Raw genomic sequence first — 25,466 nt, 5'->3', positions numbered from 1 at the left:
GCTGCATGCCAGGCTTTCCCGAAGCAGAAGGTGGGAACCGGTAACGAAAGAGGACATGTGGCTGTTTATGGGACTCCTCTTTCTTCAGGGGTTGGTGGGGAAACCGTTCCAAAAATGGTACTGGACCACCAACAGGTTACTGGCCACACCGTTCTTTGGGACCGTGATGTCTGAGTATCGCTTCTCCCTGATTATGAAGTATTTGCACTTCACAAACAATGAGGAGTTTGATGAGGCCACGCATCCTGCGCCCAAACTGAAAAAGATCTGGGAGGTATGGCAACTTATTGTGGGAAATTTCCAGCGGACCTACGTGCCAGAAAGGGACATCAGCGTGGATGAGAGTTTGATGGCCTACAAAGGTCGCCTAAGTTGGATTCAGTACATCGCATCAAAAAGAGCGTGGTTTGGCATCAAATCATATATGCTCTGCGAGTCATCCACGGGGTACATATGGAATTCCATAATTTACACCAGCAAAGGCACTAAATTCAACCCCAGGTACAGCGACTATGGGATTGCCACATCATCCGTCCTGACACTTCTTGACCCCTTGCTGAACCAGGGATATTGTTTGACGACGGACAACTTCTATACCTCACCGGAACTATATGATGTTTTGCTACAAAATAGAACCGACGCATATGGTACCGTTCGGCCTAACCGTCGAGACATGCCATCTTTTTTTGCCAAAAAAAAACTAAAAACCGGAGAAATGGTTGCCTGGCAGAAGGGAAAGATGATGGCAATGAGATGGAGAGACAAGAAGGATGTGTGTCTTATGAGCACTGTTCACACTACCTCCACTGCCAAGGTCCATACAAAACGTGGGACTGATGTGCTGAAACCACAGGTCGTAATTGACTATAACAAAACAATGGGAGGTGTGGGCAGAGCCGATCAGGCCATGACCTTCTATCCCGCTGTACGAAAACAGCAAAAAAAATACTATAAAAAAATATTTAGACATCTTCTGGAACAATGTCTATGGAACGCTTACATCCTGCACAAAGCCAACAGTGAAAACCCTCTTGCTCATTCCGAGTTTGTCTGGAAGGTGGCTGAGCAGATTTTTGCAAAGTACCAGACACCATCAGGAGTTGAAGATAGACCTGGACGTCGCGCTGTTGACGTGGTCAACCCAGAGCGTCTGACCGGCCGTCACTTTGCAGACTATATTCCGCCAACTGCAAAAAAGGCAGCACCAACCAGGATGTGTGTTGTTTGCTGCTCGAAACGCGATAGAAATGGAAAGAAAGTCCGAAAGGAAACTAGGTTCCTTTGTCCTGACTGTGACGTTGGACTTTGTGTAGTTCCTTGTTTCAAGATTTATCACACGCAGCATTTGTATTGAATTTTCTTTCTTTGACAAATTTCCTTATTTACTGCATTATTGAATAAAATTACATTATTTAGGAGATTATAATTCATGATTTTGTGTTTCAAAATTTATCACATCTGGGATGTCTACTAGAGTCCTGTTTTGCTCAGGTTTAAGTCAGTAATTACTAAGAATTGTAGGCCTATAATACATAACGCCAAATTTCCATGAAAATAATTGTACCGCTTTTGGTATGAACTTCCAGACATAATCATACCGCCAGGGAGGTTAAGATGTGTAAATAATTAGGATGGCAGACTTACGCATATTTTTTGGTTGGACAAGAACTTCCCCTTTAATTTGATAGAGTAGAGACTTCCAGTTTAGGATATTTCCATGGAGATCACCTGAGATGACTCTCTGAATGTCTTCTGGAGTCAGGACATAATCCCACATGTGGACATCACTTATTTCACCAACCAATGACTGAGATGCATCAAACCCTCCACCAAAAGAATCTTGTTCCTGTCCCAGAATAAGGAATGTTTCAGCTGTGATAGAAGATCCTTTACTAGAGACTCCTCCGGGATAAAGATTTCCATTGACCCAAAGTTGGGTCAACCCAGTGCTGGAGTCCCAAGTCACACAGGTGTGCCTCCAGTCCAGAGGTTCTGGGTTTGTCTTGAAAACAACAAGTCCATTGTTTACATATACATTATGGGTGTCTGGAGGGTGAAGCATGATTAATAAAGCCTCAAAGTATCTTGAAGTAGCGCCAGACAAGAGGGCATAGCCGCGTAAAAGTTCACTGTAGGTATGTAGACAAGCGCTGACTTTCTGCAATGGCCTTGTTATATTTGGTCTTAGAATGACATGAGCTGTGTTGGTTGCTTTGGGGAAGACAAACATTTTACCCTCCAGGTCTAGTGAAGGAAACAGACAAAACTCATTACTGCTACAGATAAAAGCTTTAGATGATGAACAATAAACTCATAATTTATTAATAGATGTTTAAGAAAACAAAGTAGGGCTCTTTGGGAACACCAATTTTAGGCAGTGGCCCATTGTACAGCACTTAATAAAATATGTACCGTAATATTTTTCACAATAAGATGGTAAGGTGGGAATCTCAGTGAATAGTAGCCATATGGGCAGTGATAGAGATACAGTTTGGGCTGCTAGATGTGCCATCAAGGATGTCATACTGCACCATAGAGGTTGTAGTACTCTTCAACTCCAGAAAGTGTGTTCAAATTCATCTCACGAATGTGTGCTGTACTCCAGAGAACATTTTGTGGAGTCTTTTAGAAGTCATACACCATCTTGCATGCTATTCAATAGCCATTCTTTGGGTTTCCCCTTAGAATACATACCAGATCTGAATAAATTGGGGGGACACAATCCTTTGTTTCCATTAACCCGTCAGCTGGGAATCCCCGGCTCAAAGGACCAGGTAGGGATGGTTGATAGTTGTTAGGATGCTGGTGGCCACCAGCTTCCTAACAACCAGCCTGAGTGGAAAGCTGTAACATTTACCTGCTGTAGCAATACCCCACTGTAGCTGTCGACCTGTCCGAACACCCATTTACTTTGGCCATTTGCCGAACCTCTGAACCAGCAGAATTTGGTCCAAACATGGGTTTGGACTGAACCAGCAGCTCATTCCTAATTTTTAGTGGCAGTAGCTAAGAGTTCTAAGGTGGAGAGGGGAAAGGAGACAGCCTTGCTTGTGCCCCTACCAAGGGCAGACTGGTAACTTTCAGCCCAGGGGGCAGTTACAAACAAGAGGCCCATGGTTCAGCGACTGGGCCCCGTTCCCACTCTCCCTCTTCCTGTCCTCCTCCTGACCCTCATTCCAAGCTGAAGCTCTGCTCTTGGTACTATATACTCACCGGCTGAATCCCAGTTCCTGACAAGCAGGGGGCAGTTGGGGGAGTTGGGACAGCTTGGTTGGGGCTGGCCGGGGGGAGGAGAGTCTCCAGTGGGGCATTAAACTGGCCTCTGCTCAGACACAGTTTACACCATCCATGCTGTGGGGTTGGGGGGGGCTGCGCTCTGTCCCTGTCTTCAACCCGCACTCAGTAGGTCAGCGGCAGGGACTTTTTACTTCTCTCCACCAGGAATTATTTAGGCATGTCTGTAGCAGAAGTGGTGTGGCCTTTTTAAGAGGCATCAGAGCAGCCCAGGAGGTAGTTGCCCCCCTGCCCCTTGGCCCAGTCCTCCCCTGGCCCCTACCCAAAGGTAGGGAGTTCATATAAAGCCATATAACATTTAGGCCTCATAAATACTGGACATATTACAACTGCTGTTTTTGGCTACACACGTTTTTTTCTGCAACCAATAAATTCCCCAGCATGTTATCCTATGTGTCCATGCACACATAGGCTGTTATCAGCAGTTTTTGGCAGGGGTATTTTCTATCTGGAAACTCCCCCAGAACAAGTGAGTTTTGAGTGGAGTTTTTCAGCTGTAAAAATGCTCTAACTCTGATAAAAGCTTAAAAACGCTGGAAAATGCCAAAAACACACTGAAGAACGCAGCTATTCAGCATTTATCAGCATTTTTGAGCCATAAGCTTATGTGGGAGTATAGTTTTGCTGCAAGATTAAACTTACCTTGTCTCTTTCTATTTGCTGCTTAACTTAGATCATTTCTACCAAATACTTACCTGCTGTTTATATTTTTACTATTTTGGAAATAATTAGGGGAAACAAAGAAAGGAGGGGGTTCAGGGAGAGTGGGGTTGTGGTTTTCAAGTAGTTCTGACATTTTTTTAACTTTTCTTTAAGACAAAGCAGCGTGGTACTGAAAAAAATAAGCTAATAAACGATGCTATTAAACTATTGTGCCACTGGACAATTTTTTTGTAGTTGAGGGCTTTGGTTTTATTTTTTTAAGAGTAAAATTCCCTTTTAGATCTAGTGTGCCTACGACTCAGATCAATCATTTCAGGCCTATTACTGTTTGATACAAAGTTAAGTTTTACAGCTAAAACTAGGATAAAAAAAAAAAACAACAAAATTTCCCAGCTCATTTACCAACCACCCTGCAAAAAAACGAGCTGACCCTGTCTAACAGTTCACGTTAAAATGCCCTTCCATCTGTTCCTTGCTGTAAAGGCTAGTTATAGGTTGGGGTAAGGGATGGGCTGAACACCCCCTGTTCGGTTCACACCAGAACACCGTGAACAGAAGAAAAGTTTGTTCGAACATTCAAACTCCATTAAAGTCTATGGGACTCGAACCTGAAAAATCAAAAGTCCTAATTTTAAAGGCTTAAATACAAGTAATTGCCCAAAAAAAAAAGTGTATGGGGACCCGGGTACTGCCCTGGGGGACATGTACCAATGCAAAAAAAAAAAAAAATTTAACATTTGTTTTTACAGAAACAGTGATTTTATTAATACTTAAGGTGAAACAATAAAAATTAAAAATTCCTTTAAATATCGTGCCTGGGGGGTCCCCTAATGTGCCTGCAAAGTGGTGCATCTGTACGATGTATGGAGCCTGCTGCAGGAATACTGACATTTCTAAAGGAAAAAATGTCATTTAAACTTGCTCGCGGCTGTAATGTATTGTCGGCGTAGAGTCCCCCTTCGGGTCTGGTATGGATTTGGATTGGATACGCCAAATTATTTAAAAAAACGCACATGCGCAGGGCGCAGGAACGGACCCTACTGTAAAAAATTAGATACAAAATTGAAATTGCATGTACTTGCCATACAGGTGCAGAAAAATTAGGCCTTGGGTGTTGGTGGTGCCTGAACAACGCAACCCCTCACAGTTACTCTTGCTGGGTGCAAGAACGGGCCCTGCTGTTAAAAATTGGATAAATTGGAATCACATGTGTCTTTGTCATACAGGTGCAGAAAAATTGGGCCTTCGTTGTTGGTGGTGTCTGAACACTGCAACCCCTCCCAGTTACTCTTGCTTGGCGCAGGAACAAGCCCTGCTGTTAAAAATTAGATACAAAATTGAAATTGCATGTACTTGTCATACAGGTACAGAAAAATTGGCCCTTGGTATTGGTGGTGCCCTTAACCAAATACATTGTTGGAAGCTTTCATAATCAAGATTCAAGAATAGTATAGGCAGAATATGCAGTCTTCAAGGGATGCCAGACCCCTAGCAAATGCAATCAGTTTCATCAGCATCAGGGGCTTGATAGCTGCTGTTGATCCAGGACTAATTCATTTTGATAAATGTCAGCTGGTTAACAGAGTATGTGGACAGGCACACTTTTTTATCCTTCACAAAACCTCCAGCAGCACTGAATGTCCGTTCAGAAAGCACGCTGGAAGCAGGACAGGCCAGTAGCTCGATTGCATTGTATTGAGCAAGTTCTGGCCAGTGGTCCATCCTCAAGACCCAGTAACCCAGTGGATGCTCAGTTGGAAAGTTCTCCAAGTCTGCTCTTGCCCCTAGATAATCCTGAACCATATGATGGAGATGCTGCCGATGGTTGTTTAAACCTAATAGCCCTGGGCACAGAGGACTAAAGAATTGCTTGTTCAGAGGACAATTCAGCAGAAGAGTACATAGAGGAAAAAGAAGAGGAGGGGGTGGAGTAGACAGATGTGGCAGAATCAGCACCAACTTTTTGGAGGCGTGGTGGCAGAACAAGCTCCAGCACTGAACCCTGTCCTGCATCCTTCCCAGCTGCCAGCAGAGTTACCCAGTGTGCCGTGAAATAAATGCAACATCCCTGTCCATGCCTGCTGGACCAAGAGTCAGCAGTAATGTGAAACTTCTTGCTGACTGCTCTGTCCAATGAGGCCACAACACTACATTCCACATGGTGATAGAGAGCTGGAATGGTCTTATGTGAAAAGAAATATCTTTTTGGAACCTGACACTGTGGTACAGCACATTCTGCAAATTCACAAGGGGGGCAGAGTCTACCAGTTTTGGCCAAGCTTGCATTTAGACGATGAGCATTTGGATGGCTGGGACAGTATTCTTTTTTATGGTTCAGCAACTGGGGTAGTGAAATTTGCCTGCTGGTCAAATCAACAGGTGGTTTACTGCTAGCAGATTGGGTGCAAGTATCTGTGGCACTCATTGCTATACCATCATCCCTCTCTCTCTCTCTGCAGGTTTTCGAGAAGACATGAGGTATAGTAGGGATAAACATCCCAGATGAGGAGCATGGTGAAGTATGCTTTTTTTATGATGTTGGTCTTTCAGGTGCTGTTGCCAACAGACCGCATGGCAGGTCGTCATATGTCTTGTCAAGCATGTGGTGCCCAAGCGGTTGGTGTTCTGCCCACGCTTGATCCACTTCAGACAGAGTTTGCAAACAGCAACATGTCATGCCTGCGACAAGGAAGGGGGAGGACTAATATTGCAGCAACAGAACCTAATGCTGCTAAAAAAAAAAAAAAAAAAAAAAAAAAATTGAAATATATATATATATATACATATATATATATATATATATATATATATATATATATACACATACATATATATATATACATATATATATATATATATATATATATATATATATATATATGTGAAAAAAGGTGACTCAGTGGGGTGACACAGACGTGTTGTATACAATACACTTCAGTGGCCCCACTACACTCACAGCACAGTGCTAAACTGACTGCGCTACACTGTGTAACATAAGAATCAGCCCTACACTACACTGCACTGGCTGATATATACACTGCACTGCTTGATATACACTGCACTAGCTGATATACACTGCACTGGCTGATATATATATATATATATATATATATATATATATATATATATATATATATATATATATATATATATATATATATATATATATATACATACTGCACTGGTTGATATATATATACTACACTGGCTGATATATTATTATATAAAACGCACAATCCACTAACTACCTGCCTAATCTCACTCCTATCTCATCCTCTAACACACTTTATGTGGCTGCCATGTAATCAGCAGCCTTATATAGTGTGGGGCATGGACTTAGCCCCTGAGCAATGATTGGCTAAAGGCACCCTGTCTTTGTTCAATCACGACTCTGACAGGACATTGTGTTGTGATTGGCCAAAGCATACAGGTCAGGTGCATGCTTTGGCCAATCACAAGCACTTGATGCACTGCAATTGCGCAGTGCATTATGGGGCGCTCATCGGCTGGCGAATTTCCCACGAAGAGCCCCGTTTGTTCATGTGTTCAGGAAAACACATGAACACCCGATGTTCAAGTCAAACTCGAAGCTCAACACTAGTCGGGGTAGCTGCCATTTGTTTACAGCCAAAGTTCCCTAAAAATGCATTTTTATTAACCACTTAAGCCCCAGGGCTATTTCGGACACTTTTGTTTACAAGTTAAAATCAGTATTTTTTCCTAGAAAACTACTTAGAACCCCCAAACATTCTATATATTTTTTTTTAGCAAAGACTCTGGAGAATAAAATATCGGTCATTGCAATATTTTTTGTCACGCGGTATTTGCGCGGTGGTCTTTAAAACACAATTTTTTTGGAAAAATTACGAAAAATCACATTTCACTGCATTTAACCACTTGCCGACCAGTCACGTTGACTGTACTAGGGCAAAGTGGCTCGTTATCGTCTGGCGACATAGACCTACGTCACCAGACATTCCCCACTCTCGGCGGCGCACGCGCGCCACCGGAGGCTCGCTCCCGCTGTATTCAGTTACAGCGGAAGTCGGGGCAGGGGAGGAGCGGCGGTGATCACCACTGCTCTTCCCTGATCATCGGGGATCGAGTGTGCAAATCCGCCCGCTTGTGTAAACAGAGCGGGCGGATCTCCTAAGTGACAGGCAGGGTCAGATTGCGGGGTTATGCATAGCTGAACCTGCGATCTGTCCATGTGTCACTCAGTCACCTCCCCCCACACACGTCAGTAAGCACCAGGCATACATTAACCCCTCCCTCTCCAATAAAAATTAACCCCTTCCAGTGTCATTTTTACAGTAACAGTGCATATTTATAGCACTGATTACTGTAGTAATGTCACTGGTACCCCCAAAAGTGTCAAAAATGTCAGTCAAGGGTCAAATCTGTCCGCCGCAATGTCGCAGTCCCGCAGAAAAAATTGCAGATCGCGGCCATTACTCATTAAAAAAAAAAAAAAACAAATATGACAGAAATCTTTCCCTTAGTTAGTAAACGCAATAACTTTTGCGCAAACCAATCAAAATACGCTTATTGTGATTTTTTTTACCAAAAATATTTAGCAGAAAACAAATTGGCCTAAAATGATAAAAAATTTTGATTTTTACATTTTGCGGGGGGGGGGGGGGGGTGGAATTTCATTTAAAAAAATGTGAAAAATACTGTTATTTTTTCAAAATTGTCGGTATTTTTTTGTTTATAGCGCAAAAAGTAAAAATCACACAGGTGATCAAATACCACCAAAAAAAAGCTCTATTTGTGGGAAGAAAAAGGACATAAATTTAATTTGGGTACAGCGTTGCACGACCACGCAATTGTCCGTTAAAATAACGCAGTGCCGAATCGCAAAATATGGCCTGGTCAGGAATGGGGTAAAACCTTCCGGTCATAAAGCGGTAAAAATACGCTCATTGAGAATTTCTTTGTCAAAGACATGTAGCTAAATACATTTTGGCCTAAATATATGACAAAAATTGAATATATTGGATATTTTTTACCTGTCAAAGTAGAAAAATATTAATATTATTTCAAAATGTTTGCATATTCTTATTAATATTGCAAAAAATAAAAAGCGCAGAGGTGATCAAATACCACCAAAAGAAAGCTCTGTTTGTGAAAAAAAAAAGGACAGAAATTTTGTTTGGGTACGACGTTGCATGACCCCTCAATTGTCAGTTAAATTCGCACAGTGCCGAATCACAAAAAGTGGCCTGGACGTAAGACAGCAAAATCCTCTGGTGGTAAAGTGGTTAAAAAATACTAAACAGTAAAGTTAGCCCATTTTTTTTGTATATTGTGAAAGATGATGTCACGCCGAGTAAATAGATACCCAACATGTTACGGTTTAAAATTGCGCCCCCCCCGTGGAATGGCGACAAACTACGGTCAATAGAAATCTCAATAGGCGAAGTTTTAAAAATTTTTAACGGTTACCAGTTTAGAGTTCGAGTGTAGTTTTTTTTTTTAATTATTGCTCACGCTCTGGCGATCGCGGCGATACCTCACATGTGTGGTTTGAACAGCGATTTCATTCGCGGCTCGACTTCCATATACGTTTTCTTTCGTGCGCGAGCTAACGGTGACGGGGGTGGCTAAAATTTTTTTTTTCCTATTTATTTTATTTTTTTTTAACTTTATTACAGGTTTTTAAAAAAAAAAAAAAAAAATCTGATCACTTTTATTGCTGTCACAAGCAATGTAAACATCCCTTGTGACACCAATATGCAGTGACAGGTACTCTTTATGGAGGGATCGAGGGTCTAAAAGACCCCAAACCCCTCCACTGCACTTTCATGTATGCAAAACGCCGAAAACTGCATTTTTGCATACAGCCGATTTTTAAATCTGCCGCCTTTTGCAGCACAGTAACCTGGAAGTGACGTCATGGACGCTTCCGGCTTAGATCAGGACTCCATCCAGCCGGCGGACGTGCTGACTGGGTGCTCGGGTCTCCCGGTGGGACGGGAGGCCCGGGCAAAGTCATGGAAGGCGGCGGGAGGGGGGGGGGACGTCCCCTCCCGCTCACCCGGGTAACGATCGAGCGGCACCCGAGCCGCATCGGTCGTTACCGACAGAAAGCCGACCGTTGGCTGTAAACCATGGTACCGGGATGGTGCCCCTAGCTAGAGGCATCATCCCGGTATAACCCCCGCAAAGTCTGCCGACGTAGGGATACGTCACTTTGCGGTAAGTGGTTATTTAAAAAAATAAATAAATCTAATGGAGGTGCTGCTGTATTTTAAGCCAAATGAGATATAAAGGCTAGAAAAACAATTCCATATCCAAAATATGCGATGACAGAATACAGTGTCAAGGATGCTGTCTGTGGAAATTGTATTGTTCTGTAGCACCACATGAAGCCTAATGGCACCTCCCAAGCAATTTAACATAATACCAATTAAATAAATGTAATTTAAAGGATTGATGTTTTACCCTTTACATATTTCCCTAAAAATGTAAACAAAAGGCTTCTCTCTCTCATCTATTATATTTTGTTAACATTTTCTTGTTATCGTTAAATGTCCCCATGGCAGTCCCAATACCTTTTATTTACGATTCCTTGTCTATGAGATTTTAAAATGACCAGAATTCAGAATCAAGATTCACCCCCATAGAATTCAATAGGGTTCAGGTTTCATTAACCTCAAACACCCCCCCCCCCCCCACTCCAAAAAAAAAAATACCAAGCACCTACCTTGCTGTGAAAACGATGCAGGGATCACTAGCAGCAACACCAACACACTCAGCTCCATCCTAAATGGCATACAAAAATAATAAATCACTGCTAAGTAATAATTCAAGATTTGTTTAACCCCTTGGAGCCTAAGCCTTTTTTTCTGACATTTGTTGCTTACAAGTTAAAATACGTATTTTTTGGCTAGAAAATTACTTCGAACCCCCAATATTATATATAAATGCAATTTTTGGGGGAAGAAATGCACTTTCATGAATTAAAGAAAAAAAAAAAAAAACATTAAAGTTAGCCCAATTTTTTGTATATTGTGAAAGATGACGTTACGCTCAATAAATAGATACCTAACATGTCTTGCTTTAAGATTGTGCACACTTGTGAAATGGCGATAAACTACGAGACTTATAAAAATCTCCATAGGTGACATTTTAAAAAACCAGTTTAGAGTTACAGAGGAGGTCTGGTGCTAAAATGATTGCTCTCGCTCTAACGATCGCGGCGATACCTCACATACGTGGTTTGAACACTGTTTACCTATGCGAGCACGACTTGCGTATTCGTTCACTTCTGTGCGCGAGCATGAAGGGACGGGGCGCTTTAATTCTTTTTTTCCCTTATTATTTTATATTATTTTTTTTTTTTTACACTGTCCATTTTAAAAAATAATAATTTGATCACTTTTATTGCTGTCACAAGGAATGTAAACACCCCATGTGACAGTAATAGGCAATGACAGGTCCTCTTTATGGAGGGATCTGGGGGTCTAAAAGACACCAAACCCCTCCACTGCACTTAACGCCAAGTTTGGCTGTTTTGAATGCTGTCTTTTTTTTTTTTTTTTTTTTAAATCTGGCAACTTGGATTCAAGGGACGGGGCCCTTTAATTTTTTTTTTTCCCCTAATTATTTATTTACCGTATTTATCGGCGTATAACACACACTTTTTCCTCCTAAAAATGGAGGGTAAAACACCAGTGCGTGTTATACGCCGATATGTTAAAAAAAAAAAAAAGCCGGGCAGTGCTGAGAGGCAGAGGGGGGCGGGCCGGGCAGAAGGAAGGACGAGCGGTTGCATTCATAGGAAGTCCCGCCTCCTATGATAGACAGCACAGTGGCCCAATGCCGGGATGCGGGACCTGTGACGTCTATCATAGGCGCCGGGACATCAGATGATAGCAGCCGCTCATCCTCGCTTCTCCTCCGCCCAGCCCGCCCCCTCTGCCTCAGCGCTGCCCGGCTTTTTTTTTTTATTTAAATATATCGCCGCTCTGTGCGTGTATATGGAGTTTGCAATGGCGCTGGTGAGGCTGCATTGGGGACACTGAGCTGGCAAAGGCTGCATTGGGGACACTGAGCAGGCAAAGGCTGCATTGGGGACACTGCGCTGGCAAAGTCTGCATTGGGGACACTGAGCAGGCAAAGTCTGCATTGGGGACACTGTGCTGGTGAAGGCTGCATTGGGGACACTGCGCTGGTGAAGGCTGCATTGGGGACACTGAGCAGGCAAAGTCTGCATTGGGGACACTGCGCTGGTGAAGGCTGCATTGGGGACACTGAGCTGGCAAAGGCTGCATTGGGGACACTGAGCAGGCAAAGGCTGCATTGGGGACACTGAGCAGGCGAAGGCTGCATTGGGGACACTGAGCTGGCAAAGGCTGCATTGGGGACACTGAGCAGGCAAAGGCTGCATTGGGGACACTGAGCAGGCAAAGTCTGCATTGGGGACACTGCGCTGGCAAAGTCTGCATTGGGGACACTGAGCTGGCAAAGTCTGCATTGGGGACACTGAGCTGGCAAAGGCTGCATTGGGGACACTGAGCAGGCAAAGGCTGCATTGGGGACACTGCGCTGGCAAAGTCTGCATTGGGGACACTGCGCTGGCAAAGTCTGCATTGGGGACACTGTGCTGGTGAAGGCTGCATTGGGGACACTGCGCTGGTGAAGGCTGCATTGGGGACACTGCGCTGGCAAAGTCTGCATTGGGGACACTGCGCTGGCAAAGTCTGCATTGGGGACACTGCGCTGGTGAAGGCTGCATTGGGGACACTGCGCTGGCGAAGGCTGCATTGGGGACACTGAGCAGGCAATGTCTGCATTGGGGACACTGCGCTGGTGAAGGCTGCATTGGGGACACTGCGCTGGCGAAGGCTGCATTGGGGACACTGCGCTGGCAAAGGCTGCATTGGGGACACTGCGCTGGCGAGGCTGCATTGGTGACACTGCGCTGGTGAGGCTTCATTGATGGACACTGCGCTGATGAGGCTGCATTCACGGGCATCGGTAAGACTGCATTTGATTAAAAAAATAGTTCTGAGTTCAATGCTGTTTATTTAAAATTTAAGCTTTTTTCCTAAAATTTCCCTCCTAAATTTGAGGTGCGTGTTATATGCCGATAAATATGGTATTTCTTTATTTTTTTACACTGTCCATTTAAAAAAAAAAAAAAAATCTGATCACTTTTATTGCTGTCACAAGGAATGTAAACACCCCATGTGACAGTAATAGGCAGTGACAGGTCCTCTTTATGGAGGGAATTGGGGGTCTAAAAGACCCCAAACCCCTCCCCTGCACTTCAAAGCATTAAAAACGCCAAGTTTGGCTGTTTTGAATGCTGTAATTGCTTTTTTAAATCTGGCACCTTTAGGGCTCCAATACCTGGAAGTGATGTCATGACATCGATTCCGGGTTTTTACATTGCAGACCCGATCAGATCCGCCGGACGTGCCGGCTGGTTGTTCGAGTCTCCTGGTGGAGTGGGAGACCCAGGCGAACCACGGAAGGCGGCAGGAAGGGGGGATGTCCCATCCCACTCCTTGTAATGACAGCAGAGTGGCTCCTCAGCCGCATCAGTTGTCATTACAATAAAGCTGACCGTCGGCTTTAAGCAACGGTACCGGGGTGATCCCTCTAGCTGCGGGCATCACCCCGGTACAACCCCCTGAACCCGACACTGCACATTTGCGTTCCGTTGGCATGAAGGGGTTCATAAACAAAAAAAAATGGGACTTTATTGCCATAGGCATCTGGACATCCTCTTAAGATTTAATTTCAGTTAAAGGGATTGTAAAGGCAGAAGATTTATCTTAATGCAGTTCCCCCCCCCCCCCCAGACCCCCCTTATACCTACCTAAGCCCCATCTCAATCCAGGGATGTGCATGAGAGCATTGGCTCTCCTGGGTCTCTCTCTCCTCATTGACTCACACAGCAGTGGGAGCCATTGGCTCTCGCTGCTGTCAATCACAGCCAGGGGGCCAATGAAGAGAGAGCAGGGGCGGAGCTGAGCCTTGTCTATTCACAGGAGCGCGACTCAGGAAAGAGCCTGCTCGAGAGCCTTTATATCAAGAGGCTTGCTGTTGGGGGGATTTGGCAGAGGGAGGAGCCAGGACCCAAAAAGAAAAGGATTGGGGCTGTTCTGTACAAAAAAAAAAAAAATAATACAGCCTTTAGAATCACTTTAACCACTTCTGGACCAGAAGATTTTCCCCCTTAATGACCAGACCGTTTTTTTGCAATTCGGCACTGCATTACTTTAACTGACAATTGCGCGGTTGTGCGACGATGTACCTAAATAAAATTGATGTCCTTATTTTCTCCACAAATAGAGCTTTCTTTTGGTGGTATTCAATCACCTGTGTGATTTTTTTATTTTTTGTGCTCTAAAAAAAATTGTGACAATTCTGAAAAAAAAAAAAAAAAATTCTCATTTTCTGCTATATAACATTTTCCAAAAAAAATTTTTAAATTAAAAATCGAATTTTGTCATCATTTTAGGCCAATTTGTTTTCTGCTACATATTTTTGGTAAAATAAAATCCCAATAATAGTATTTTGATTAGTTTGCACAAACGTTATCGTGTCTACAAACTAGGGGAAGGATTTATGTCAGTTTTGTTTTTGTTTTTTTTTACTAGTAATGGCGGCGATCTGCGATTTTTTTTTTTTTTGCGGGACTGCGACATTGCGGCGGACAGATCGGACCCCTAACTGACATTTTTGACACTTTTGGGGAGGACCAATGACATTACTACAGTAATCAGTGCTAAAAATATGCACTGTCACTGTACTAATGACACTGGCAGGGAAGGGGTTAACCCTATAGGTGATCAATGGGTTAAATGTGACCCTAGAGGAGTGATTCTAACTGTGGGGGGGGGGGGGGCGTGCTTTGTGAAATGACCATAGAGACATGTGTTCCTATATAGAAGGATCACGTGAGCTCTATGATCATTTCAGGGAGAAGAACGGGCAGATGTACTGTATTTACAACAGCTGACCGTCCTCTCTCAGCTGGGAGCGATCGGGGGTGTCAGGCGGCAATCAGAGCTGCCTGACCCGTGCATCGGCTTCCCCGCTGCCAAGTGGGGACGGGAGCGCGGTGCCGGCGGCGCGCGCTCGCCCCCTAGCTTTCCGTACGTGACCGACGTAGACCTACGTCGGTTTGCCAGGAGAGCCACCCTGCCGCAGTAAAAAGGCGGTCGGGAAGTGGTTAAAAGAGGCACATCTAAGTATGCAGACGTCTGGGGCATAAAGCTGTCCATATAGACCGTCCCCCTCTGCCTCTAGAAAACCCATGGGTGGGGGGCAGTAGAGCGGTCGGAAAGTGAGGCTTGAAGAGTAGAGATGTCCCGAACAGTTCCCGGCGAACTTCGCATGTTCGCGTTCGCCTCCGTGGGCGAACATATGCGATGTTCGGTCCGCCTCCTATACATCATCATTGAGGCAAACTTTGACCCTGAATCTCACAGTCAGCAGACACATTCCAGGCCAATCAGCATACCTCCCTCCCACACCCTCCCACCTCCTATAAATAAGCAAGGGCAGCATCCATCTTAGATCATTTCTGTGTTACTGAGAGCAGGGAAAGTGCTGCTGCTGCTGTTATAGCTAGGGACAGTTAGTCAGTGTTCCCGGTCTTGTTAGCCAGTGTTCTTGGTACACTCCTGCTGTAAGGACAGCACCCCAAAAAGCCCTTCCTAGGGCTGGTATTTGAGGTTTTTTTTGGATATATATATATATATATATATATATATATCGTCCCCAAAAGCCCTTTTGAGGGCTGGTATTTGTGTAATTTTTTTGTTCTGTGATATATATATATATATATATATATATATATATATATATATATTGTCCCCAAAAGCCCCTTTGAGGGCTGGTATTTGAGTATTTTTTTAATATATATATATATATATATATATATATATATATATGTAGCATGTCCAGAACCAGAAAAAAAAGATCATATAGGTGTAAAAGGGGTTCCCACCATCCCTGCTCTACTGAAAAATTATCTTTTTTTTCTGGTTCTGGACATGCTACAGAGCTGAAACTTCACAGGTACACTTTGTAGACCCCCTAGACACTAAATCACACAAAAAAAGTTCTTAAAAATTGTCATTTTTGATAGAGAGCCAATTATTGGAAAAAAAAAAAACTTAACAAAAAAAAAATTTCTTTGGATTTATTGTTTGGGGGGTCTAAAAACTATACCTGTGAAGTTTCAGCTCTGCAGCATGTCCAGAACCAGGAAAAAAAGATCATATAGGTGTAAAAGGGGTTCCCACCATCCCTGCTCTACTGAAAAATTATCTTTTTTTCTGGTTCTGGACATGCTACAGAGCTGAAACCTCACAAGTACACTTTTTAGACCCCCCAGACACTAAATCACACAAAAAAGTTCTTAAAAATTGTCATTTTTGATAGAGAGTCAATTATTGGAAAACTTAAAAAAAAAAAACTTAAAAAAAAAAAAATTTCTTTGGATTTATTGTCTGGGGGGTCTAAAAAGTGTACCTGTGAAGTTTCAGCTCTGTAGCATGTCCAGAACCAGAACAAAAAAATAGAATCAGGGTTAGGGCTAGGGTTAGGGTTAGGGTTAGGGCTAGGGTTAGGGTCAGGGCTAAGGTTAGGGTTATTTTTAGTGCTTAGGGTTAGAGTTAGAGGCGTAGGGGTAGGGCTACTAACTCTAACCATAAGTATCTCACCGTAACCCTAACCCTAGCCCCTAACACTAAACCTAACCCTAACCCTCTAACCATAACCCTAACCCTCTAACCTTAACCCTAACCCTCTAACCTTAACCCTAACCCTCTAACCTTAACCCTAACCCTCTAACCTTAACCCTAACCCTCTAACCTTAACCCTAACCCTCTAACCTTAACCCTAACCCTCTAAGCCTAGCTATAAAAATAACCCTTACCCTAAACCTAACCCTAATCCTAACCCTAACCCTAACCCTAACCCTCTAACCTTAACCCTAACCCTCTAAGCCTAGCCATAAAAATAACCCTTACCCTAAACCTAACCCTAACCCTAGCCCTAACCCTAATTTGTATTTTTTACTGGTTCTGGACATGCTACAGAGCTGAAACTTCACAGGTACACTTTTTAGACCCCCCAGACACTAAATCCAAAGAAATTTTATATTTTTATTTTTTTTTTAATTTTTCCAATAATTGGCTCTCTATCAAAAAATTACAATTTTTAAGAACTTTTTTTTGTGTGATCCCCCTCCGGCATGCCACAGTCCAGGTGTTAGTCCCCTTGAAACAACTTTTCCATTACTATTGTGGTCAGAAAGAGTCCCTGTGGGTTTTAAAATTCGCCTGCCTATTAAAGTCTATGGCGGTTCGCAATGTTCGCCGGTTCGCAAACATTCGCCGATGTTCGCATTCGCCGTTCGCGAACAGCGAATTTTATGTTCGCGACATCACTATTGAAGAGCTCATGGAGCGCAGTGTGGAAGGGATGACGTCGATGGCGGTGCAGAGTACGGTCTATGTGGACAGCTTTACCCCGGATGCCGGCATACTCAGATGTTCCTGTTTTAATCATCAACCATGTGAGTTGCTAAATGTTGCTACTCTTAGAGGCGCCTCTCTTCTCTTTTAGAAAAAAGGAATGTATACCAGCGCTATGGAGTTTTCCGTATACTGAATCAGGCTTAAAAAGGTTAAAAAGGTGGTGTAAGCTGCCTCCAACCTACCTCTGAGGTAGTAAAATAGAAAGAATTGCAAAAATGTTGGGACCGGCGCTACCACTTATAAAACGTGCATGTGCAAAATAGAAAAGTGCATATAGTGCTAAAGGTGCACACAATAAGATATATAAAGTGCTACGTGCTATTTATGGGCTGTGCCTAGTGTGCCATACTGTAAACATACTGTAAACATCATATGTTATGCATATACTTATACAAATAAAGTGCCGAGTGCTGATATTGCCAAAACCCCGTGTAGTGATTAAGAAATCAAACAAAGTATGGTGTCGGTAGGTGATTCACCGAAAACACCGCTGCTTACCACACTCTTTGGCCGATACCTCGACACTTCTTCGGTCACTAAAATAAAGGATAAGCCTCCATTGCGTAGCATATGTTATGTCCAGACAAATATAAGACGTAAGTCCATATCATCAAGTTTACAAAGATATGGACTTACAGTACAGCGGATGGACTTACTGAGAAACTGCTTTTTAAAAAATTAATTTTGTTTCTAAAAAAACTAAAATATTTTTCAGCACGATTTCTATCTCACCGATTAGATTGGTATATGTATGGGCACCTTCTTTATAGTCTAGCACTATTTTGCGTAGACACGTGGGCCCACGAGCTTATATTATATTAAGTATATTTAATACACATCACCAGATCACAACGTCACCATAATAAAATTATTTTGAGTATTTTTATTTGTATCATGGCACCACTGGGTATCGGCTCACTACCGATTAAACCAGACACATCACTCTTAGCACATTTCAATTTTAAAAAAATCTTTAATTCCATTTTAATTATCAATAGTCATTTATGTTTAGCCTTACTTGTCGTTTTAATAAAGATTATTGTTTTATAAGTACGGCAAACACAGCATGAAGGGAGTTCACATGATGAGTAAATATTATCTAGGCTACGGGATAGGTATACCAAGATGGCCGCCGTGTTCGGTCGCAAAGTAGGTACACCAAGATGGCGCCATCCCAGCCTATAAAAAGACCGGGAGTAGAGATGGATGGCACGCTCCAGATGACGTTGTATGACGAAACGCGTAGGGCGTGGTTCACGTACGTCAATACGTCACTTCCGGGAACGGTGGTTTGAGCCGGTGGAATGCGGAAGCGGTCCGGCGAACACCTCTCAAAGCTGATAGTGAACTCCCTAACTGTGAGTGGATGCTACGTTTATTTGTCTGGACATAACATATGCTACGCAATGGAGGCTTATCCTTTATTTTAGTGACCGAAGAAGTGTCGAGGTATCGGCCAAAGAGTGTGGTAAGCAGCGGTGTTTTCGGTGAATCACCTACCGACACCATACTTTGTTTGATTTCTTAATCACTACACGGGGTTTTGGCAATATCAGCACTCGGCACTTTATTTGTATAAGTATATGCATAACATATGATGTTTACAGTATGTTTACAGTATGGCACACTAGGCACAGCCCATAAATAGCACGTAGCACTTTATGTATCTTATTGTGTGCACCTTTAGCACTACATGCACTTTTCCATTTTGCACATGCACGTTTTATAAGTGATAGCGCCGGTCCAAACATTTTTGCAATTCTTTCTCTTCTCTTTTATATTCAATTGTAACAACACTATTTGTATATCAAGACTTCACTTGTTTATCAAGTCAAAATTTATCAAGAAAAATAGCTTGTTTTGCAAAACGCTCTCAAACCAAGTTACTCTCAAGCCAATATTTTACTGTATTTCATAATGTGAGCACTGATGAGACAGGAATCACAGAGCACTATGGGGTCTATTTGCAGTATAAATGTTTTCATACAACTTTCTCCCGTGGTTCTCACATTTTTTTCAACTGAATCCAATTAAAGCAATGTGTGAGTTTTGAGAGAACACTGTAAGTAAACCTTTATAGATGGACCCCCCATGGGTTTTCTAGAGGCAGAGTAGAACAGAAGGTGCTTGCCTTCAGACTGTCTGTTTTACTGCCTGAACAGAGAAGGCATGGATGTGGAAATAGGGGTTCGGGTAATTTATTCAGTTGGTGGTTTTGTATGTTTGCCTTATCCTGCAGCATCCAGCGTTGGGATCTTGCTTGGTTTCCTACCACAACCCCAATATATATCAGAATGGTAACAATCCTTTGGGGACAGGGACTGATGGGACCTGATCTAATCTGTACAATTAAAGGCTAATTTCACCTTTCCATAAACTGGTCCATGCAGAGAAGGGGCCCTACAGAGATTTAAAAAGTGTCATTTGTAAAAAAAATATTGTGTAAAGTAAATGTCATACCTGTAGGTCTTTTCCACCCCAAAGAAGCCTGGATAAAATACTCCCAATGTTTGCTTTCCACATCAACATGGCAGACATTGAGCATGTCCCCCCCCCCCCCCAATCCTGTTAGCATCACAGGAGTGAGTGTTTCTTGACATAAAAGCCATCCTTGCACAATGTGCTCTCTTCTCCTATCCCAGCAGTTACTGAGCTCATTGACGACCTTCCTTCTAAGGGTGTTGGGTTCCTGACTGTCAGGCTGATCCTCTGGGTTTAATGTTGTCGGTTACTGACCAGAATCAAGAATTGTTATAATTTCAGATTGTTCTCATCTTCATCCTTACTCTAGGACAGGGCTTCCCAAACTTTTTTGGGCCGAGACCCACTTCTGAATACAGTTATTTTTCGGGACCCACTTGCTTGTAATTGAATATTGTAAAGCGCTACAGAATTTATTGGCGCTATATAAATACAAATAATAATAATAATAATGCATATTTTAAAGGGAGGGGGATGTTAAATTAAAAATATCAATTTACTACTTTTCAATTTATTATTGAATACACTTGCCAGATGTTCTAAGTGAGGGGTCAGAAACCTGTGGCATGTGTGGCATATAAGCAGAGTTGTAAGTAATCAGCACCCTCATAGACAGTATAAGACAGACAGAGGACAGAAATCAACCACCCCAGGACAGTAATCAGCAGTCTATATGGCACTTGCCCTCCTTCCTCTCCCAGCGGTCCACAGTGAAGGTGAAGCCCCTGTTTGCCCTCTCCAGGGCCCAGCACACCTCACCCAGAGTCTCCATGATAAGGAGCTCTATGTTGGTCTTGGTGTCCTGGCTCTTCTCCTTCAGATCTTCTACTGGGGTCACAGAAGCTGCCATGAACTCCTGACACCGCCGGGCCACCTGGTCCTCCTATGACACCGAGGCTGCCATCTCTGCCCGCTATAGCTGAGATAATTCTGCTGCCAGTCTAGCCACCACCGCTGCCGCCAGCAGGACCGAGGAGCTGGCTCTGCACCCTATGAACATATCCTACATAACAGCCCACATACGTACTCACTGATGCAAGTATCCTCCTTGCGGGAAATGCAGATCAGCCTCTGTAAGCTGCGTGGGCGGGGTCCTGGATCCATTTGATTTGACTGCTCTGGCTCTCTGTAATTTTCTCAGGCTCGCACAGCACAATTTAATTCGGCCCGCTCTCAGTGATTTCCAGCTCAGAGCGACTCACTCAAATGCAGCTCGCGACCCACCAGTGGGTCCCGACCCACAGTTTGGGAACTCCTGCTCTAGGACAATCAAACATATTCATCTTAGTTCCCCAGCTTTGTATGTTACCTGCGATCTCTGTGTATGGTGTTGTTGATCTGGTTGAAGTCTTCTCCCTTTGTCCGGTCTCAGCCCTCAGAAGATCCTCCTGGTAATGGTTAGATGAGAGGATGGAGGGTTCTAAGGTCTCTTCCTTGTTAATAACTCCTCCTCCTCCATTAAATGAGATCAGCATCAGCATTAAATTACAAAGCAAGAGCCTCATAGTCCAACACAAGGAGATACGATAACATTCACTCAGTGTATTTGGTTGTCATGGTGAGTGAGAAACAATCTAATTATCTCCACGGAACAATGTGGATATTGAATGATAAACACCCCAATAGAACTAAGGAGCCGATGATTGGGAATTCCCTGCAGGAGCCAACAAAATGCTCCCCCTCTATATTCTATTTATTATTCTTTATCAATGACTCTGAGATCAATATTTCAAAGACAAAACAAGAAGAGCTTCATAGTCCAACAAACAGAATGTCAGAGAATGATAAAATATCCTTTTTTTTTGCATACTGAAATTATTTTCCGACTGTTTATTTTAGCAGACAAAAAAATACTCATAGGAGTGAAGTAGTACAGCTTCCCGAGAACAGCCAAAAGGATGCAAAGAAAGGGGGGGGGGGAGGTACAGATCAGCCAAAAAAGAATTTCTTTGGTAGAACTGTACCAGGGGGGATTTAAATGTGCCTCACAGAATATCCGTATATGCGTATGTTTATACAAGACACAAAAGATAATAAAAAATAACAAAAGATTTTTTTTAAATACAGCATATATTAAAATCTACATTCTTTGATCTACATAGATCATCAAATTTTTTACAAATTCAGTGTTCACAATGAAGTATAACCGTTTCTGGAACTACGCGTTTTGCAGCGGATGCTTCCTCAGGGTCCAGCAAAAAGTGTGTTAACATTGATATTGAGTCAATATATAAAGATCCTTGTTTGGTGACCAAAGTAGAGAATGTATTCGTTTATCTTTAAAAATGAGGAATGGAGGGATCGTGCCATAGAACCCTAATGTTTTTGCATTTGTCTTCAAGTGAAGTGTATATAGGGAAAGGGGGTGGAAGAATATAGTAATTGTACTGGTTGTATTATCAAACAGTCTCCACAGAAAGGTGAGATACTATAAGTGCAAAATTAGCATGTATCCATAGAGGTGATTAAAGTGCAAATGTCCTGGGGTTTTTTATGGCAAATTAATCCACTCCAATCAATACTAGTCCCAGATTCCTAAATCTTTTGTTATTTTTTATTATCTTTTGTGTCTTGTATAAACATACGCATATACGGATATTCTGTGAGGCACATTTAAATCCCCCCTGGTACAGTTCTACCAAAGAAATTATTTTTTGGCTGATCTGTACCCCCCCCCCTTTCTTTGCATCCAGTATTTACATGGGGGAAGGTGCCATTATATCCTTTGCATATTTATAGGCCCATACCTCCCCCTCCACAATTTTTCCCTCAACAGCCAAAAGGAATATCCAAGAATAAAAAAACAACATGCTTTATGTATGGTTCTTTTTGGTATATTTTATATACTGTATACTGTATATATTGTGTAGATGGAATTGTGTTAAAGGGCCTACATTTATTAAAAGGAAAAACAAAACTCCATACAATACAAGGTTTCCAGTGAAGGAGGATTTCAGCTTCACACGAAATACAAAGAAAAATGCACAGCCACCAGGCTCTTTAGGCTCACTTAGTGTAAGGGAATTCCAGCAAGGCGATGTCAGGGGACAAGCTAGAGAAGATTGGCTCGAAGGCCTGGCACGCTTACCAATACCCAGCATGATTGCACTAGGCACACAAAGATTCTTCCACGGTGTACACAGATCTTGGCACCCTCTGGCCTTTATAAGGGACAGATTCACACAGACATTGCTGACTGGTCTTCAGCAGTGGTGGCTGGTGCTCAAAATTTTTGGGGGGGCGCAAAAAGAAAAATTTGTGGCAAAAAAACGCGGTAAAAATTGTGAACCAGTAGCAGTAAAATACGCATTTTGCGGCGCTTTGCTGCTATGCATTGTCACACCATGGTACAGTGCCATTCGTTTTGAAAGGCACCCTAAAACACATTGCTCATCCAACGTTTAGCTCCCCAAAGTGCAAAGACACGATCCATCTTTGCTTTGTTGTGCATCAAAAAAAGGAAAAGGTGCACGTGCATTAAAAGGTCTGTTGTGCTGCGCTGGCAATTCATTCAAATTAAATGGGGTACCTTACTGGAATACATTAAGTATGTGTGCAGTAATGCACAAGAAAGGTTTTAAATCCAGCATTAAAGTGTGTCTGTCATGAAAGTGTAGGAACTGCCATTGCAACATGATACAGCCTGTATGATACAGGTCATGCTAGAGCTGTGCCCAGGCCTGTGCCTCTGATTAGGAAATGTGTGTCAGACTCTGGACTTACCTTACGGACGGTGACCGGCTGCGTGGCGTGGGGTGCTGCTGGCCTGCTGCTCTGAGATTCGAGTCGTAGGCCCGGGGTGGCGGCGGGAATCGCGGGAGACCGGAAGTCGAGTCGGACACTGTCACACTCAGAGTCACTCACACGTTGTCTGGCAATGGCTGGCTGCGGAATGGAGTGCGGACTTCGGAGTTGTGGTTGGAACTGAACCAGGCGGTGGGTGGTCTGGTCACTCACTAGTGTCTGGAGAGATGACGAACAACTTCTCTTCAGTTCTTCTCCTGAGTCCTGATGCGCAGCTCCTCTGGTGGGAAGACAGTCGGACGGTGTTCATGTGGTGACGCCGGACGCAGTGACTGGTGCACGCACCGCCCCCACGCGCCACATCACAGGTCCCGGGATGTCCTCCTGTGTGATTGGTCCAGGCTGGAGTCTGGACCAATCACGGGCAGGACATCACAAAAGTGGGGAGTGTCGGGGCGCATTGCTCTGTGCCCCGATGACCCCCAGAAGGCCGCCAATCGGCGCCTCTGCCCGCTGCACGTGCGGTGGAAAACCCCACCCCCCATACCCACCACTAGGCCCGGCGCCCCTAGTGGGCTAAAAATTTAATTATTTTTTTTAAATCTTTTTTTTTTCTTCTTTTTTTGTGGGGGAGCGGCGCCCCTGCGCCCCCTATGGGCAGGCCGCCACTGGTCTTCAGCTTTTTCTGTGTCCTGAGTGTATCCTGTATCTGATTCCTGCTGATGACCCTGCTTGTTAATGACCTGTTCCTGGATTATGTTTGTTCTTCTGCCCACCCTTTTCTGACCTTGGCTTCATTTCTGACCATGCTTCCACCTACGCTTCTGTACCTTGTTGCCCACCTGTTACTGACCTTCACTTCCTCTGTGACCTAGCTCCTTTGTCCGTCTAGGCTTCATACTACGTATGAGTACCTGCTTCGACTTTCCTTCATAACAGTTCCAGTCATTGCAGTGTGCTCCTGCCTAAAGTCTGCTGAGAGTTTTGACATGCCACCCATCCAAAACCAGCAGCACAGATGAAGTTCCACTTTAATCTAGGCTGGTCAAGCTTGCATCACTTATGCTCCGGGCCTGATGCCCTGCCTGACTTCTCAAGCCTGCAACTCCTGCTGCAACTTCTGTTATCATCACCTGCCAGCACTCATGTTCCTCCTGTCCCTCGGCACCTTCTGTTCCACTCCCAGTGAGGCCTGGGCTAGAGATACAAGAGAGGCCAACCTCGTCAATTCAGTCTCCTACCAGGTATGTGACACTTGGGTACACTCCTGGCCTCTAGGTAGGGGTTCTCCTGACAAAAAATAATAATAATAAAACATTTTAAAGTGCCCCATCCCACTGTGCTTGCGTACAATGGTGGATACACACACCAATTCATAACATACATAAACGCTGATTGCACCACACATGTGGGGTGTATCGTAGTTTGACGCTATAAGTATTTCAAATTTTTCTGGACTGAAAGTGGTTAATATTCGTGATTTGTTCACAAATTCTATTCTGAAGTTCCTGATGTTCCTCCTGTCTTACTGCAAATCACATGGGCACTGCAACAGATAAGTCACATTATGTGTGGAGCAAATAATGAATTCACGACTGTTGTAAGTACACCCTGTGCATACAGACCCAAAGAAGAGGCTCTAGATGTATTAGAGCCCATACGCCTACAAACCCCACACCTCCTGCAGGAGAAGATAAGCCACTTAACCTCTGGAAAAAGTCAGGGCTGTTTTGGTTTATCTACTAGGTTTGGGGCTACTTTATCTCTAATGCAGGA

At 43.4% G+C, this 25,466-nt stretch overlaps 1 protein-coding gene across 2 annotated transcripts in view; it reads right to left on the bottom strand.

Annotated features, from left to right (window-relative positions):
* LOC309554229 (E3 ubiquitin/ISG15 ligase TRIM25-like) overlaps positions 1-25,466 on the bottom strand; it is a gene marked incomplete at its 5' end in the record, with an annotated part of 201,579 nt that overhangs the window by 4,033 nt on the left and 172,080 nt on the right. The window contains one exon of one of the 2 annotated variants that reach the window (XM_082255865.1): positions 10,667-10,725. In XM_082255865.1, coding sequence (XP_082111991.1) covers positions 10,715-10,725 — 11 coding nt within the window. In that variant the 3' untranslated portion in view covers positions 10,667-10,714. Of the gene's footprint in view, positions 1-10,666; positions 10,726-21,254; positions 21,335-25,466 lie in introns of those variants that run through there. The other variant, XM_082255864.1, reaches the window with a different exon arrangement.

Source organism: Pelophylax lessonae, assembly GCF_965119305.1.
Source record: "Pelophylax lessonae genome assembly, chromosome: 4".
Classification (NCBI taxonomy): Eukaryota; Metazoa; Chordata; class Amphibia; order Anura; family Ranidae; genus Pelophylax; species Pelophylax lessonae.
The sequence above is the reverse complement of the archived record's forward strand: the minus strand, read 5'-3'. Positions and strand labels throughout refer to the sequence as shown.